Consider the following 19,107-nt stretch of genomic DNA (forward strand, 5'->3'; position numbering starts at 1 on the left):
CACTTTTAAATATTTGGCATAGATCATGATGGAATTCATTGTGTTCCTGATTTCTTTCAGGTTCTGGAATTTCAGGGGCTGGATTGTCATATTAGGGAATCAAGATAAAGGGTGTAAGTAGGACATGCTATTTCAAATACCGTTTAAAAAAAGAAAAAAAGGCAATGCTGTACATCACAATAGCGAGTTAAATATAGAAATGGATTAGAGAGCCATTGTTTTCAATCCTGCTAAATAAGACTGGACTCTCAAAATGGAATGCCACTTGACCTTCATGTCTCATCAGTCCGTGATCATATTTAACTGATGCAGGGAGGACACATTTCCCCTTGGAACTGCCCTGTGTTGACATGATAGTTGCTACCACTGGGTCATACAATGTACAGGAGGCATAAGCCCAGTGCTACAGAGAAGAGGAACTTTGCAGCCCATGGAGGCGGACTGTCTTTGCCACAAAATGACACAAGGTCTTTTTACAGCTTGTCTCAGCTTGTGCTCTCTGCTGGCCATCTCAGACAACCACCAGTTCTCAGGCATTCAAAAATCACTTACTTTGAAGTAGAAATCCTTGACGCCCAAAGCAAAAAGCAGATCTGCATTGTGGATAAGGTGAGTGCATGCTGTTTTGGGTGCACTGGAGTGCATGATTCAAAAGCTGCCATTTATGGGTAACTGTTTCTGGTGTCAAAATGCTATTAAAAATTGATTTAATCTCCTTTTTCTTACCTGACATTTTCAAAACATATGTATTCACAGATCTTTCAGTTGGTTTTCCTCATATTCTGCAAGATTCACAAATTAAATAACCACAGCCTCCTTTTATACCTGCTGGAAGAGGAGTGAAATCAAATGTGTCCTATGTCTTGAAGCTTATGAAATTGCAGTAGTTATTTCAGAACTTGATTCTTAAACATGCAATTTAAGAAAAGTAGTACATTTCAATAAGATATTTGCAAATACTTGAGCCACTCTGGTACTGTAGACTCTTTTAGTTTCTAAATATATATGCAGTAGAACTCCTTTATCCAAATGGGAAGGAAGCCAAACGGTATGTTCTGATATGGGACGCTTTGCTAAAAGAAAGAGGGTTTTTTTGTTAATTAAATAAAGGCAGGCATATAAACTCAATTCAAATCATGGATAAGTGGAATGAGGGAACTGGATACAGGGGATTCACTACATAGTAAACAATGGCTGACAAAATACCTCGCAGATATTTTAATCACCAAGTTTTTCATGCCAATCTGGTATCTGAGTTCCTTGTGGTTTGCTAGAAAGTTGTACAGTAAATGTGTGATTATATGGATCCAGTGCAGCCAAGTCAATGTCTTGATGTTGAAGTGCTCTTTGCAAAAACAGGATATAAACACAGTATCCTAGGCTTCCGTCTAACAGGGCACAGATACATGGTTCTTTATTAATGTTAGATACTTATAAATAATTCTTCAGCTGGTATAAATCAAAGCTAGAATCACTGGAACTCTCTGTCAATGGATAGCAGCACAGGATGTATCCTATTATCCTTTACTGTGGAAGTTTTCATCTTGAAAAGTATTTTGAACATAGACCATAAGCCTGGCATAAGAGAAACCTGCAACTTACCATTTTTTCAAAAAATAACACTTCATTATCCTCACCCACAACATCTGGAACAAGTAGCTCAGTCTTGTTAAGATATTTATTTTAATGTCTTTGATGTTTATCAACTGGGAAATGCTAAATGATTTCAAGTGTTCATAATCTTTTAAAGAACTATCCTATAATACAGGGGAGTATTTTTTGCTAAATCAATTAATTCATTTGCTCATGTCTAATGTAAAATATTTAATCACATTTTCAGCCTAGTCAATAGGGAACAAAAATAAACAGAAATAAAAAGCAACAACAAGAACAATAATAATGTATGATTATATCTATATTCCTGAACCTGCTAAGTTATCTTCTTTATTATTATCATTACAAAAAATACTTACCCCAAAAAAACAGAAAAAAGTACTTATACCTTGGCCTAAATTTAAGCTCCATTAATTTCCTGGAATTGATTTTAGTGAATGCAAATGTTGACAGTATTTGAACAATATTTGACTTGTTTCAGCAGAACCGCAGTCTATCAGATTAGGGAATGGCTGGTGGGACAGTATACATGGAGGGCCTTTTTACACATGCTCCGGGGGTGGGGTGCTTTAATGAAAGTGGCTCTGAAAGCCGCTCTAATTAAAGCACCTAGAGTGTCTCCTGTATCCATGTTCCCACACTTCAAAACAGTGATGGGGACACTTTATCTAAAGCTCACTAAATGAGCTTTGGTTAAACACTCCTGCCACCATTTTGAAGTGTAGGGACACTGAGATACAGAGGCTGGCGGGAGCGTGCTAATTAGCTTTCTCTAGCAGACTCGATTAATCAAGCCTTCTCTGCCATGCTGTAATTACAGTGTATCAGAGCAGCCTCCGGGAACGTGTACAGGCACCTGAAGTTCTTAACCAGGATACTAATTTTTGTGTACTTCACAGAATATCCCCCAAACTTAGACCTCTTCCTCTGTTACTGAGGGGTGATGATACTGGTTTTCTCTGCGTATGAAGATTATTTTCTTTGTTTTTGAGGTATAAGTACAAAATACAAAAGAGGTGCAGTAACTGAAAAAATGGAATCTACTAGCTTGTGGCTTCTAATTAGGAACCAGGACCAATCTGCACTGGCTTCAGAGCCCTCCTCTTTGTATCACACTAAGAGATCATTTCAACATAGTATAACAAGGATGAGATCTCCACAGAGGCCTCAATGATTTGGATGCTAGGTTCTCATTCATTTAGGCGTCCAAATTCATTATTTAGCTATGAAATCCCTTTCTCAAGCAAATACAATTGCATAGAAGATTAATAAATACATTATTTATTTCACCAGGAGCTCACTGGTATCAGAAAACCATATTCCTGTAGTAGATTAGAGGAATCAAGAGAACATTTTACTGCACTTTACATAATCTTCTGCTTAATTAAAAATGTAGCATTGAGATAGACCCAACATGGCACTTCTAATGCCTGTTTTCTGTGTGTAATATAGTTTCTGTTAGCTTCACTTCTCAGAACTGCATGTAATTATTTCTTGTCAAGATGTGTAATAGGGTACAGGAAGCATATGCATGAATTTTAATTTTATATATAGAGAAATATTTATATATATGCACACATATACACTTTTTCTGTCCTTGCAAATTGTTACCAATTCAGAGTTTATGGCTTAGCAAATGCATTTGTAATTTTCCCAGGTTAATAAATCTGACTGGAAAACTAAATCATAATGTCAGAGGAAGTACCTCTGATTCTTTCATCCTAATGGAAATGTTGGTGAAGTGAATAGTTGATTAATCCCATGTAGATAAGCAGCAGGCACTGCTGCTGGAGGGGTTAGTTGTCATCACTGTGTTGTATAGAAATCCCATTAAAGTTAATAGATGGTCTGTGTATTTAGGGAAGAGAGCATACACCCATGAGGTTTTCAGGTTCAATTTAAATTTTAGTTCAAATGATCACAGATCTCGGGCATTTTTTTTTACTTCAGTGTGGGTTAAACACATATTGTTTTGAGCATTAATTGTTCCTTAACATGAGAATAATAATATTGCCTTTGCCTGTCTTGCTTATTTAGCTCTGTATGAAATAGTATACAGGTAACCCCTGCTTAAGGTGGTTTCAGTTAGCACTATTTTGTTATAATACTCATTGAAATTGATTCACTGAGCACTCATTGATTCCACTGAGCACTCAGACAGTTTTGCTATAGCACTCAGTGGAATCAGCAAGTTCCAGCAGGTGGGCAGGGAGAAGCAACAGTGGTAAGAAGTGGTGAGTGGTAGTGATTGGGCGGGCAGGTGTGAGCACAGGGCCTGTGCCGGTGCCCTGGGGCCAGGGCTGCCAGGGGCCGAGGGCAGGGTGGCAGGAGTGCAGGACCTGGGCTGGCACATGGTGCTAGAGTGGTCGGCAGGTGGGGGCTGAGGAGAAGGGAGGAGTTTTTGGGAGGGTGGGGCATGAGCACAGCACCCATGCCAGTGCCTGGGTCCAGGGCTGTCAGGGGCCCTGGGCAGGGTGGCAGGAGTGCAGTGTCTGGGCTGGCATGTGGGGCCTGAGTGGCTGGCTGGAGGGTGGGCAGGGGGGGTGGAGAGACGGCAGTGAGAAGTGGCAAGTGGTGCGGTGGGCATGAGTGCAGGGCCAGTGCCTGGGGCCAGGGCCGGTGGGAGCCAGGGAAGATCAGCAGGAGCATGGGACCTGGGTTAGCATGTGGGGCCGGAGTGGCCAGAGGGCAGGTGGGATGGTGGGGAGAGGTGGTGGTGGCGAGAAGCGGCGCTAACCAATTATCGCTATTTACATTCATTCCTATGGGATGAATTCCCTCGCTTTATGCTGTGCATATGTTCCTGGAGAACAGTGCACAACTCAAATTTGCATAAAGGGAACCCACTTTACAATGTAACAAATAGGGATACATTCCAAGACCTCATCTGTACTGACCTCCAGACCCATTTCTACCACTTTTACAAGACAATTCTGTTACTCATCAATTTTGTTACTCATCAACAGCACAGGGCACTATCATAATGGGGATAATGGGGCTCCCTGCTGCTGGATTGCCACTGCTAGAGCCCTAGGAGGCTTCCAGGATCCCAGGTAAGGGTGCTGGGACCAGAGCGCATGTGCACAGGCATGCCCCAGGGACAAGTAGCAGTGGCACATATTGTGCTTCTGCTTTTTGTCCCTGGGGAAATGCATGTGCCTGCACATCTGGATCTGGCTAGTGAATGTAAATATAACCTTATCCTTTTATATTTAATTAGAAAAATAAATGCACATTGCTTCTTCTCCTGTAAAATAAGTAACATCCACCCAGAAAATAAAACGGGAGACAAAACTATTTGAGGAATATTTTAGGGTTGTAGTGGGAGAGCCACGTAAATTCACTCTTATGTGATCAGTGTGGTAGAAACCCACAGTCAGCTGCTCTGTGCGGTGCATTGTGGGAGTAACGCGAACCAAAATATAGTCTCGTGTGCTCCTCGCTCGTTGTCTGCGACATGTCTCTGTAGTTGCCATCCCCATTATGACAGTGCCCTGTGCTTGTGTGTACTGTCTGCTGTTGGTGAGGGGTATAGCTCTGGGATAAGACTATTGGAAAAGGTCTGGGTTGTTTTTTTGTTTCTTTTTAAAGAAAGTTCAGACTTCAAAATCCTCTGATTGGTCATGCTTTAACATTTTCCTCACCTCCTTTGCTAGTAGGTACCGGACATTTTAGCAGAAGCGATTCATTTTAAGGAAGATATAAAGTTGAAGGGAGAGAGAAAAATAGGTTTGGAACTGAAAGCTTGTTATAGACTTAGGGCACAATCTGGCAAAACACTCTAAACCCTGTGTAATTATGCTCATGAGAGTCTTTCCCATGACTGCAATCAAACTATTTATGTGAGCCAAGTCAGCCAATCAGAAAAGAAGTCATAAAAAAGTACAGCAAATTTAGAAAAGGTCAGGAACTTATCACACATCAGCTGCTCTGTGGCAACTGTCCCTCTGCATGCTCTTACCTCCTGAGAAGGGAAAACTAAGCCATAATAGTTTATACCTATTTCACTGACAGGTAGAATGCCTCTGCATACTACAGGTTTCAAATAGGCACACAGACAGCAAGTACACAGCAGCAAGTGTGCCGTTTCTTAATTTGCTGTAATTTATTTTTTTCTGCACAGTTACTCATGCACTTAATTTTTTGCAGGAATGTAGCGAGGTAAAGGTCTTTAGGCTCCTAACTTCCATGAAATCAGGGGGAAGTTAGATGCTTAAATAGAAATGGAGTGCTACAGACATTTGAGGATTTTGGCTTACTTCATCAGCTGCCTGCACAGTGTGCACACCAGGTATTCTCACTGTGTAGTGTTCAGAACCAGAGTTTTATTGGTAAGATTTACAGACCATACAAAAAATGGTGGAGAGGTAAACAGAGGCATAACTATCTAGTTTTGTGCCCTGGCAAAACCTTGCTAGAGAGAGAAAAAAAGAGAAAGAGAGCATCTCACTTACCCTGGCTGCCAGCCCTCAGTTGCTGCAGCTTCTACTGCAGACTCTCCAGAGGGCTGCTCTTCTGGCATCCTCTGCATTAGCTCCCAGGACTCACTGGTGGTAAATAAAGAGAGGGAGAGGTCAGTTATACAGGCCAACTTGTAGTACTTGATACTGCTGGTTCATTTGAATGACAGGCTTTTTAATTCAGCCAAATGCAAAGTCACATATCCAGGAACAAAAAATGTAGGTCACACTTATCAGATGATGGACTGTATCCTGGAATGTAATGAAACTGAAATGGTCTTAGGGTCTTGGTAAATAACCAAATGAATATGAACTCTCAGGACCATGCCGCAGCTATGAGGGCTAATTCTTTCCTTGGCCACATGAGCAAGGCAATATTACCAGAAGCAGAGAAATTATGTCATTGCTACATACTGATATTAATGAGACATTTACTGGAGCATATTGAGCACTACTGAGAGAGACACACTTCAGAAAGTGTGTTAGCAAGTTGGAAAAGATTCAGAAAAGATCTATAAGAATAATTTGATGTCTGGAACACATTTGCTATCATGGGATACTAAAAAAGCTCAGATGAAATCTTTAGTTTTCCTGCATTGACAAGCGGGGGAGGGTAAGGTGCAGTTGCAGTGTGGGGTGGCAGTGGTGGCACTAGCTGTAGCCATGCTCTCTGGAAGCCACACACCCCCATGATTCTGTGGCATACCTGGACATGTCCGACAGCACACCAGTGTGCCGTGGCACACCGGTTGGCAAACGCTGGCCTAATGAGCTCTAATGGTTATGGTAGATACATTTTCATTTGTAATAGCAGAGCAATTAAATTACTGTGAAACTACTCAAGGTCTGTAGTGGATCCTCTGGGCATGTTTACACTGTAGTGGCAGCATGTTCCACCTTGGATATTTCCAAACATGCTTAATCCATTCAACCCCAGTAACACACTTCAAACTTGGAAATTCAACTCTGTGGCTACTCTAAGGTCAAACCCAGCTGCTATACTTAAGTATATCAGGCCCTGGGGTATGAAGTGCTCTCACAGAGGGATAACCATGAGCTGCCAAAGTGGTGAGGCATGTGAGGCAGTGGGTGAAGTGGCTTGGGAATGTCCAGTCACAATATGTTTGTGCTGAGGTATAGAAGTTCCTCTGATCATGCAGTGGTGACGTGTAGAGGGTGCATGGGGGTGTACGTACACCCCCTGAGACCGCTGGTGTACCCCCTGTCAGGCTGCACTCCCTGATTAGGTGACGGGCGGGGGATCAGGCAGGAATGCCGGTGCCTCCCCTTTGAGCGCTGGCCTGAACAAAGCTCTGAATGAAGCGACTATGGGGCTCCCAGAAGTGGCTGCAGCTGCTTTCAGGTGAGTGCGATTGGCCACGGGAACTCCCCCCCAAGTCCATGACATTGGCCACAGGGGGACTCCCCCTGGTCACTGACTGGTCAGTGGGGGGGCACGTACCCCCCAATTCAGATGATACCAGTCATCCATGTGATCATGTGATGCCCTTAAATCAAGGGTGGGGCCCTTCCTGAAAGGTATAGACTAGCTCAAGCAGGGCTATGAGCTTGATGCTGGAATAAGTGGGTGAGGCTGGCTGGCCTGTGTTGTAGAATCATAACTATACTGGAAGGGACCTTGTTAAAACATCTAGTCCAACCCCTTGCTCAAGGCAGGATCATCCAAGTCTTCCCATAAAAGTGCTTGTCTAACCTATTCTTCAAACCACACAGACAACCCTGATGTGCAATAGCAAGGTATACGGCCCCAAAACATCAAAAACACTCCTAACCTAACACATGGAAAGCAGGGGGATCAGTGTACTGTCAATGCAGCAAGTCAAACAATGTGACATAACAATCCCTAACAGCCTGGAAGTCTATGGAGCTATGAATTCTTGCCTAGCTACTTGCTCTAAGCAAGAGCAAACTCTCTAACCCACCTAAGGCTGGAGTCAGAACCCATGGGGAAGTATGTGAGCTTGTATGCTTAGAGCTGTCCAATAGTTTCTGTTCAAAGTTTTTTGAATGAAAAATAGTTATACGGAGAGGTGGAATGGGGGTAGGAGAGTATGATTTTTGGGGGTTCTTTTTTTCAATTTTGTCAGTATGGAAAACAGGGTTGATAAAAAAAATAATGGGAGGAAGAAAACAACATCCCAGAAACCTGAATATGAAAAAAAAATGTTGGTGATTAGTTTGTTTCTTTTGGTAAAAAATTAGAATATTATTTTTTTTCCCACAAATAATACCTGCTACTTCTTGACCACCTTTACTTATTTCCAAATCCCAACAGAGGTTAGTGTTGAAGTTATTAATGAGCAATGATTTGATTTATGACTGTTAACTCATAACTGTGTGTGCTGCAATGTTTGAGATATGCTTTTTCTTTGAATTAACTTGTACTAAAATGTATTTTCCAACAAATGTAGTGCAATATAATTAATTTTGCACGAGTTACTTTTAAGGCAGAAAGTGTTGCACAATATAGTTTTGCAGGATAAATCACCTAAGGGAAGCCGACACAGAAAGCTTTTTCTCCTCCAAAGCCTTTGAGCTCAGCAATTATGTGATTCAGCATTTTGCTTGCTAAGCTGTTAGAAGGATACAATCCAAGACTGGCAGGGATGGAGGCTTCTTTCCTACAAATTGGAGTTCATCTGCTGGTGTACTGCAGACCTTAGAAAACCTCCTTTTCGCTGCTCTTCAATCCAACTCCACCTTTTCCTCCCCAACTTGGGCCCCTTTTACATTGTCCAGGCTTTTCCACTTATGCAGACAGCATGTTGTAAAAGATATGGGGTCATAGGCAGTTAGTTTGAGTGGAGCATGTAGGTTAGGGGGTTACCAGAGTTTAAGACAAGGCCAAGCCAAGAAGCAGTTTAAGTCTGGGGTATCAAGCCAAAAGTGAACATGAAGCCACGGTCAGGTCAAGCAATTGATCCAGGTCAGGAGATCCAAGATAGGAACAAGAGCATTCAGGAATAGGCAGGAGGATCTAAGCCAGAAGTTCAGAGCACAGAGTGAGGTTTAGTGATTCCAAGCAGGCCAGAGACACAACAAGTCAGTCAGTTGCCCAGATAGCTCTCTATGATGAGTTTATATAGCCAGTGTAGGCAGGCCCTCTTCCTAAAGGTATGACTCAACCTGGCTGTCTGGTTACCTTTGGATGGGGCCTAGAACCAGATCAGCCCCAGCTGACCTTTGGCTCATTACACATGCAAATGTGAAATACAACACTGCCAACTCTTGCAGTCCTACAAGTCGCACAATACTCAGGGTGTTTTGTACTTAAAGCGCCAGCTCCTGGAGTCATGTGATTATGTCAGGATCTCAACTTTCCTTAACAAAAAACCCAAACAAACATAATCTTACTGTTTCAGAGATGCATTTTAAACAAGTGTCACTGAAAGCTCAGAAACCAGAAGCCAATTCAAAATCCCTCTAGCTTTAGTATTCCTTTTTCTGCTCATGATCCTTAAAACAGTCCCATGATTTTCTTTGGGCCTGAAACTCATGATTTTTGAAGGCTTAGGGTTGGCAACACCAAAAAGGCATTTTTACAGATAACAGTTTTATATATGCCATGTTTTTAAGGGAAGCAGTGATATATATGTGTGTGTGTATGTGTATTAAACTAGGACTGTATAAAAATGCAGTTCTGTTTCAACTTCCATTCGCCATTTCAAAGCGATAGTGTTTTGTTTTGCTGTTTTAAAGCACAGTTCCGTTTTGTTTCATCAAAACTGTTTTGCTGTTTCGATGCTGTTTCAACACTGTTTTGATGTGTTTCGACGTTTTGTCCATAGGCTATAAAGGGGGATCATGAAAATACCTATAACTTTTTCACTTCTTTCCTGATTCGAATGAAATCAGGGAGGGTAGCCCTGGCTGAGGCCACAAAGCCTGTCAAGTTTCAAGGAGATAGGTGCAGGGGCTTCTGGAATTGGAATTCTGACATATTACAACCTGCCAGACATCTGACTCCCCAGGTATATCTCCACTTTTACGTGCTACACCCCTCTTCCAAACAAATTTGGCATCACAGACTGCCCTGACCATATTAGCTCCATTGTCGGTGACTATGAACCCACAGGTGAGCTCGTCCTACCCAATGAGCCACCCCTGCACCAAGCAGTTCATGCCCCCCTTGATCTCAGTTGCCATTTGAGACTCATCTATCACCTTGGCTTAAAGGAGAACCCACCAACGGCCTGACTGCTCACACCAGTGCCCTGTGAGGAAGAGATAGGCATGATCGCCACCCCAGCTGCTCCAGATGTCCAAGGTGATGTGCAAGGCCACCTGCAGACCTGCCTTGTACAGCTCCTCCCTCAAGTACTCCCTGCATGTCTCATACAGGGAGGGTACCACTGTCCTGCTGAAGGTGGTGCCTATGGGCACTTGATAGGATGGAGCCATGAGTGCCATGAGCTGCCTGAAACCTGGCTACTCAACTAGGGAGAAGGGGTGGCCATCCAGAGCAAGCATCTCCCTGATGCTCTGGGTGATCTTGCTCACCTTTCCAACACACGCTGCTGTGTACCTGCCTTTCACCCACTGTTCCACCATGGCCTGCCTCTGCTTAAGGGGAATGGGGGCTTTGGAGTGAGAGGGGGACTTCTTTTTGGGCATGCTTTCACTGGTGCCAGGCTGAATAGGAGCAAGGTCAAGAGGGTGGTGCCTGCTGAGATGCATCAGCATCTCCGTGGTGCTCAGGTGTTCCGTTCACTTGCCCTGGCTGGTTTTGGCTTGGCATTGCAGGCAGGTAGCATATGTGGGATCATCTGCCAGTTCAAAATGATCCCAGACAACACCACCCCATTGCTTCTAGGGTGTGGGTAGATGTGCGGATGCTTCTTTTTCTCCTCCTCAGCAGGCAGAGGCAGCGGACTCAGCTGCAACAGGAGCAACAGGAGCAGTGGACTCAGCTGAGCCACTTGCCTCCACACCCTCTACCTCAATCTCCTAAAAAAGTGCCTCCTAGGGAAGAAGACCTGGCTGTAGAAGAAACTTGAGGACTGTGGAGCACAAAATCAGATGATTCCCCCTCCTTCCCCAGAATTTCCCTTGTTATGGCACTCAGATACAGATCTAGATCCAGGTCTTCCTCTGGCACTGGAAGGCTCAGGATAGGAAGTGAAATGGGGGTAGAGGACACTGTCATGCTGGTGCTACTGCTTGTTGTCATGGTGGTGGTGGTGGCAGGAGATTATAGCTGGTGCTCTTGGAGGGGATGCAGACTCTGGTAGTGGCACTGCTCCCCTCTACTAGCTCCTAGTAGAACCAGAAGCCTCATGCCTGCTAGTTGTAGGAAAGAGGCTGTGTTTCAATTTGGGGAGGTTGGGGGGACTTACAGTTCTCCTTCTCCTCCCTCTTCTGCCCCTGCCTAAAGGCTTGCCAGATGCCTTTCCAGCATGCTTCATAGTGTGTTTCATAGTGTATTTGGTGTGCTGGAAAATGTGTGTGTTTTTCTGTAATGTAATATGTATGTATGTAATGAATACAATATATAAACATATGTATGTGTTCCTATATAAATTCTATATTATAATATGCAATATATGCTTTGCTTCTGTGCACAGTGAATGGAATGCACACTGTGAGAGAAATTACAGATTTCTTTTCTGAGGGAAAAGAATCAAAATAGACTAACAAAAACAAAAAGAGGAACTTGGGGGAGGAATAAATTGAAAGGAATGAATATAATAACAAATGGATATTAGGAAAGCAAAAGGTATTGGATCCCACTGCTAGGAACAGGCTAGCAAGTAGGAAGTGATAGCCTTTCTCTGACGCTGCTAAGCTGCTTTTATGCTGTTTTTCCATCCCTTCCCCAGAGCACTTGACTTAGAAGGGACCTCAGGGAAGGATGACAGTCACTGGCCCACTGCACATGTCCATATCAGAGCAGTTCTCCCACCTCTTCCCCCTCCCTCTCCTTACTTTCTCTTTATCTGCAAGCAAACCCAGCTTTGAAACTCAAAACATTTCAAAACTTTCAAAACATTTCAAGTGTCCTTGTTTCATTTTGAAACTGTTTTGAAGCCTTTCATTTCACTTCAATTTCGTCGTTTCAAGCTCAAAACAATTCAAAAAAGCATCAAAACAAAACACCCGTCCAAATTTTGCACAGCCCTAATATTAGCATCCATAGGTATAAAGGTTATTAGAACTGAACTAAATTTATAGTTTCATAGTAGGTAGGGTTGGAAAGGACCTGAACAGATCATCAAATAATGTTCTTTCTCTCCCTCTCCCCCTCACTGCTTACAGAATCATAAAATCATAGAAAATTAGGGTTGGAAGGGCCCTAAAGAGGTCATCTAGTCCAACTTTCTGCTGAAAGCAGGACCATCGACAACTAGATCATTCCACCCTGGGCTTTGTTAAGCTGGGCCTTAAAAACCTCTAAGGATGGAGATGCCACCACATCTCTAGCTAACTTGTTCCAGTGCTTCACTACCCTCCTAGATTTTCCTAATAACCAACCTAAACCTTCCTTGTTGCAATGTAAGACCATTGCTCCTTGTTCTGTCACCTCACCACTGAAAAGGACAACTCTTTTCTTCCTTATGAGCCAAAGACAATCCTTTTGTTTTGTTTTTGTACAATACCTAGCACAGTGGAGTCCTTGCCTATGACTGGGGTCCATCTACATACTAGTAACAGCTCTGGTACAGTAGGAAATGGTGCAGTGTAGTCAAAATTAGCTGAAAAAATGCATGATATCTGGTTTTGATATGATTCACACTAGTTTTGCACTGGCATAACTCTCCTGATTTACAGAGATTGTGAGATATTTGAGGTACAGACCATATTTTTTGGTTCTGTATTCGTACAACAACTAGTACACTAGCGCCATAGCCCAAGATTAGGGTGCCTCGAAGCTACAGTAATAAAAATAAAGTGGAATTCCTCCTGACATACACTGTTCCTCCTGTTATGAAAGGAAAATCAGGCCTATTTTTATTTTATAGAAAATTAAGTCCATGGTATCATATATTACTAAGCAGGAACTTCACTGATCTCCACTCTTTGAAACATGCTGTAATAAAGTAGCTGTTTCCTTCATGTACAAAGGGCTACATCACCCACACGCAGCCAAGCAAAGTACTCATGACTGAGTCATTTATTCCTGGTCATCTCCAAGAAGCAAAAATAGCTTCACATGTATTGACTTGTGAGTTATTTTTATAAAGCTGAGAGGCAAAAAATTCTTAGGGTGATATCTTTTATTGCATCCGCTGCTTACATTTTTGTGTGTCATATTCACTTTCAAATGAACAAAATCTATCTTTAAAGTATCTTCTTAAAGCTATTACTTGCAATAATAGAACATTTCCATTAACCTTAAACTCTCCTCCTTGTCATTTATAATGCACTGGTAACTTGTTAAGGGAAGTCATGCAAAGAGCTGCTTTCCTAAGAAACACAAGTTTTCTTTTAAGAACAGGCTTTACAATGCTAAGTAGCAGTCAAGACTCATAATCAACTAGAGAACATCAGTGGAAATAGCAGCAGCTTACCAAAACACATAATGTCCTAAATACTAAAATCCATATAGGATATTCGCATGACTTCCTAGACATTCTGCACACTCCCGATTCTGAGTTTTCTCTGACTCTTTCAGGCGTGAACTGCAAAACCAATTTCTAGTATAAGGAACATTTGAATCCTCACAAATAAAAATATACACATCATTTTAATTTCACATCATAAACTACAGAAGACTTTTAAGATAAATAGGTATTCATTAAACATCAAATCATTAGACTTTTTTCCCCCAGTACTCTCAGTAAATTTCAGTTTTTGATTATCGCTGTATAAAATAATGTACATCTCTTTTTCTGGTGGCCTTTCAATCCAAACACTGATATTATGCCAAATTTTATATGTAGTAATAGAGATTGGCTATCTCATTTAGATTAAATAAGAACCCATATGAGCTTTCAAAACAAAATGTGCTGAATACTTGATCCAAATATTAGTGTTTAAGAGAAAGAAAATGTCTCAGTGGGGTTAAAAAGAAAGGAGGGATAGAGGCATGTGGGGAAAGGAGGGTTTTATAAGCCATTCTGACAACTCTTGAGAAAAATGGGAGGGAAAATGAAACTCTCAGAGGATGCATTCAGTTAGTAGGGCTGATTTTTCCATTGTTATTTACATGAGCTGGAGGATTCAGCTCTTAAGTTTCCTGAAGACCCATCCATGAGCCATGGTAGAGATCATCCTCAAATTAGGGTACTGCTACTGCTGACATGAGTACAGAGTAGGTGCAAAGTAGGAGTAAAATGGTACCAGGGTGGTCATTTGCTAGAGTTTTACATATGCTTTAACTGTGGACACATCTACACAAGACATTTACTGTGGAGTAGACTAATTAGATTGGCAGTAAACACTGCACATCTGCACATGCATCTCTATTAGATTGGAGTAAACTAATTAACTCTGCAAGTACTGTCCTGCTGCAGTTTTTTACTCTGCAGCAGTGCACATGTATATGCTGCCGTGGCTGGCTGGGACACAAGGGTGCTTCAGTGTGAGGGTATCTGCTGGCTAGCCCCACACTAGAGCACCCTTATTCCCCAGCCAGCCTCTCTGCAGTATGTTGAGCCAGGGGGGAGCAGCCCTGAGCTGGCAGGCTGACTCCTGGGGCTCCCTGCCAACCAGAGTTGTCCCAACCCAGCTCAGTGTGCTGCAATCCCAGATGCACATTCAAATGGCATGCCCAGGAGCAAAAAGCTCCAGAGTTTATTGCTTTGCATTAATTGAACACGTGACATGCCCCATTTTGCTGAACATGACTGCACAAGGTGCAAGGTAATGGGATATCAAACTTTAGCTGCTTAAGAGAAATACAGAAACATTGCAGGGCAAAACAGGAGCTTTCATCTACTGGAAATCATCACAGCTGGTGAGGTTCTCTCCAGTATCTTCCTTTACTGTGATAACATTTTATTCTGTAAGAATAGCAAAGAAGTCCTGGAAACATCACGTTGGGCCTGATTCTTAGCTGAATGTGCAGTCAGGCTAGCAATCATAGTTCTGACCTCTGATGCCTTTTCTACTGCTTGGTGCACAGCATATCTCACAAAAGGATCAATAATCCTTCTCATTGTGATGTCCCCCAGCAATGGAAAGATTTTGCTCCATCTCAGTACTAGAACTATTTGCAGGAACAAGACAGTCCAGCCAAACAAGCAATGAACTTGTAATCTTCTACAGGTCTAGCTGGGGGATATAGAATCCCCTGTAGAGGGAAAGCCATGCAGTGGTAATTAGTCCAATCCCCCCACCACCCATGAGATTCCTCAATAGGCTGATGGAGGCAGGACAAGGATAGCTGAGCAGATTACTAGGGATAAGCACTGCTATGCAACTCCCTTGGTTCTCTTACCTTTGGGGGGGAACTTTATGGTTGCAATAGCTAATGAAGCTTCAGAGCCGCAGAAGCAAGCATAAAGCTACTTCAGAATCACTCAAAAATCTAGTGGGAAGACTCCTGTGGCTACTCCAAAGCGCTTCTCAGTGGCTAACCCAACAATTTAGAATGAGATGCTGGACTAACAGTTTGGAATTAACTATATAAAGTTCCCTTGAAAAGCTTTGTCCCCTGGTTAAGGGAACTGGGGTTCTGGACCAAGTTTGATCATTAGTCTGCTGTCTGACTTTATACATGTTATAAGCATTCCCTCCTTACTCTATTGTCATCATAAGCTTGTCAGCACATTGCCTGTCTCTAGTTTTTACCATAACTAGTACCATGGGGCCCTGCTTTCAGCTGAGACTTTTAAGACTTAATGCAACAGAAATAATACATTTACAAGCATGTTACAAAACCCACTCATGTTCCTGACTATAGACATTGAATTATACCTCAACTGCTTATAGGTACAGTAGGGAAAGGAAGAAAAAGAAAGAGTAGCTAATAAAAAACAGAAAAAATGCCTGCAGGTGAACCCAGTCAGATTGTACTGAGCCACTCATCCAACTTGCTTCTTGCTACTCTAGTAGAAGCTGACAACCTTTTTATGTCAGTAGTGCCATTGACAGTTTCATATGAAAAGGAACAATAGGATGCACTAATTTCTGCTTGCTTGTGTGTTATCTTTCTTGTTTCAATGTGTGCCTGGATATGAGATGTCCAGAGAGCTGCCACTGAAGCTGTTATTTATTTAGCAAAAAGAGATCAGATTGGAAAAAATTGGTAACCTTCGTCATGCTAAAGTTAGTAGAGGAACTAATTTACAGGATAATAGGAAGTACTAATGGGTGTCTGCTGGCGGTGGTTTCCAACCTTTTAAAAGTGAACATCACTTTTTGAAGGAAAAGAGGATGGACTGCCCCCCTTCGCTATGCTAGCCCCACCTGCCCACCTATCAGGTCAGTTGGGGGAGAGGGGGCAGGCAGAGGCAGATTAAGATGTATTGGGGTCCTGGGGAAACACAAAATTTGAGGCCCCCTCCCCCCACGGAAGCTGGGCTGCAGTGGGGGAAGAGGGGCCCCTTCCCCTCCTAGTGCTGGTAGGGGAGGCTGGGTGGATCCCTCTGGACTGGGGAAACATGTCCGCCTCTTCCTGCTCCCCACCCCTGCTACAGCTGAATGGACACACACACATGCACAGGTGTATGCACTCTACTCTTACTCTGCACATGGACATAGGCAGACAGACAGACACACACACAGATACAGACAGAGACAATTTCCCTTCACAGGACCTCTCCCCTCCCCCACGCTCAATTACATGGAGGCAGCCCTCTACACCTCCCCCCCCCCCACTGCAAGTAGTTGCAGCTCAGTCTCCCTGCCCACCTGGCCCCCATTATACTTATCTGCAGGGATCTCCTGCCTGGCTGTCCCATGCAGCCACATAGATGTAGAGGGCCAGGAGCACCATGCCATGTCTCTGCAGGTGGGCAGTGGCACTGGGAGGGGTGGCTGCAGGGGGCTAAGATGAATTTTCGGAGGCTATAGCTCCCAAGGCCCTTCCAGCACTGCTGCCCGCAAAGGTGCAGTGAGGCACGGTGCTCCTGGCCCGGCTGGCCTGGCCCAGCCTGGTCCCAACTGCCCCCATCCCTGCCAGGTGGGGCGTGGCTCTCCTACCCTGGCTCAGCCCCCTTCCCTGCAGACATGGCACCACCCAGCCCTCCCTCTTCCCACAGGCATGGCATGATTCTCCAGGCATGCCCACAGGCATGGCGTGACCCCAGCCCTGCCCCCCCAACCCCATTGGTGGAGGGGCCCCACTTCCAGTTCCCAGGGAAGCAAATGTCAAAGCCAGATTTTTAAACTTGGCACCAAAAATGGACACCGAGTTTAAAACTCTGTCTTTCATTTCCCTGCTGATGAGGATCCCAGGGCCCTGAATTGGTAGAGGCCCCTGCACTCATGCCCAGCTTGCCCATTCATTAATCTGCCTATGCCCTGCAGTGGGGGAGGGAGTGGGGCAGGGGCAGAGGTGAGTGGGGCCCTGGCCTGGTTGGGCCAGGCCAAGGGAGGGGTGGAACCAGGGCAGTGTGTCCAGGTACACAGGGGGGCTCCCACTACTGCAAGCACCCTGGCAGAGGCCTGGTGGTCACGTGCCCCCCAGATCTATGCACAGGGTGAGGTGGCTGCTGCTTCATGCTGGGCTTTGTGCCCTGAGCCCTGCTAAGGTGGCTGCAAGCAGGGCTTAGGGCACAAAGCCTAGCACACAGCAGCAGCTACCTTGCTCGGCACACAGATTGGGAGGGGCACATGTCCCCCAGGCCTCTGCCAGGGTGTGTGCAGTGGCAGGAGCCCTCCTGCCTGCCTGAACAAGCTGCCCAGGCTCTGACCCTCCCCCAGCCCAGCCCAGCCAGGGCCCAACTCACCTGGTGGTAGGGGGCACAGAGGGGGATCGTCGCAGTCTCCCGGCCTGGCCCCAGCGGCAGGGGATGAGGCTCAGCCCAGCCACATGAGTCCTGCTGCTCCTAATCATGGATCCTCTGAGACTGACTGTCAGAGCCTCCCCAATTGGCCAGTTGAGTGCGATCAGCTGGTTGGTGACCACTGCAAATGATGTTAACTTCCAAAACTTAGAATTCTCTTTTATATGATTCTTGATACTTGGAAAAGAGATACTACATGAAATCCAACATATAGAGGCCTGATTCAAAGTGCATTGACAACAATAGAATGAATCCCTTTGCTAACAGTTGGCTTTGGATCAATCTCTTCATGAACATAAGCCATCGTGGCTAGAAATAGTAGGCCAGCTATTTATCAGGTGTAAGTCCATTACAATCAGTGGCATTCTAAACAGGAATTGGTATGGCCCAGTATATATATCGATTGTGACAGACTCATAAATGTGCTATATTTCCCATTAGCTATGGCTCTTTACACCATTTGAGGATCTATCTCACTGTATGGCAGATTCATACATAATTGCAAGTTATGAATAAGGTGGATCACTATAGCACCCTAGGGAACTGTAGCTACTATATTCACAGAACCATCAGCAAAACTTGCAGTGAAAATTTAGTTGTCTAATGACCTCTTTTGTATGCATTATTTTAGTATTAAAACACCATAGGGCATGATATTTAGGGTACATGGGAGTGTGTTTCAGGTACTTTCTGGAGTCTGAAGCCTGTGGTACTTCACAACATATCTAAACCGTTTAATACTAGACTGGTAAATAAGCTCACAAATATGTTAATATTAAAGTAACAATAATAAAACTCTGTAAACTTAAACAACTTATTAAAAAAAAAGCTTTAAAAATAATTCTGACCTTCTTTTCTAAACCTGTACTTCTTCTTTAAAGAGAGGACCCATTACAAAAATCAGGAGGAACATTAGCAGACAGGCAGTAAGCATTTTCTGTTGACAGTCTTTGGTATTGTGCAACCTAGTTGAATTTCTAGCCATTGCTGGTTTTAGAGCTAATTTTTAATCCCTTACACATTTTCTATATTTTCTCCCCCACTCCCTCTTCTCCATTTTCTCCTTCTCTGTTCTTTGTTTCTCTGCAAGCATCCTGGGAAACTGTCTGTTTAATCCATAG

At 43.7% G+C, this 19,107-nt stretch overlaps 1 protein-coding gene across 1 annotated transcript in view; it reads left to right on the forward strand.

Moving 5' to 3' along the window:
- Positions 1–306: 306 nt before the first annotated feature.
- TECRL (trans-2,3-enoyl-CoA reductase like) overlaps positions 307–19,107 on the forward strand; it is a 161,251-nt gene continuing 142,450 nt past the window's right edge. The window contains exon 1 of the mRNA XM_006267171.3: positions 307–609. Coding sequence (XP_006267233.1) covers positions 379–609 — 231 coding nt within the window. The 5' untranslated portion in view covers positions 307–378. The remainder of the gene's footprint in view (positions 610–19,107) is intronic.

Source organism: Alligator mississippiensis, chromosome 2 (assembly GCF_030867095.1).
Source record: "Alligator mississippiensis isolate rAllMis1 chromosome 2, rAllMis1, whole genome shotgun sequence".
Taxonomy (NCBI): Eukaryota; Metazoa; Chordata; order Crocodylia; family Alligatoridae; genus Alligator; species Alligator mississippiensis.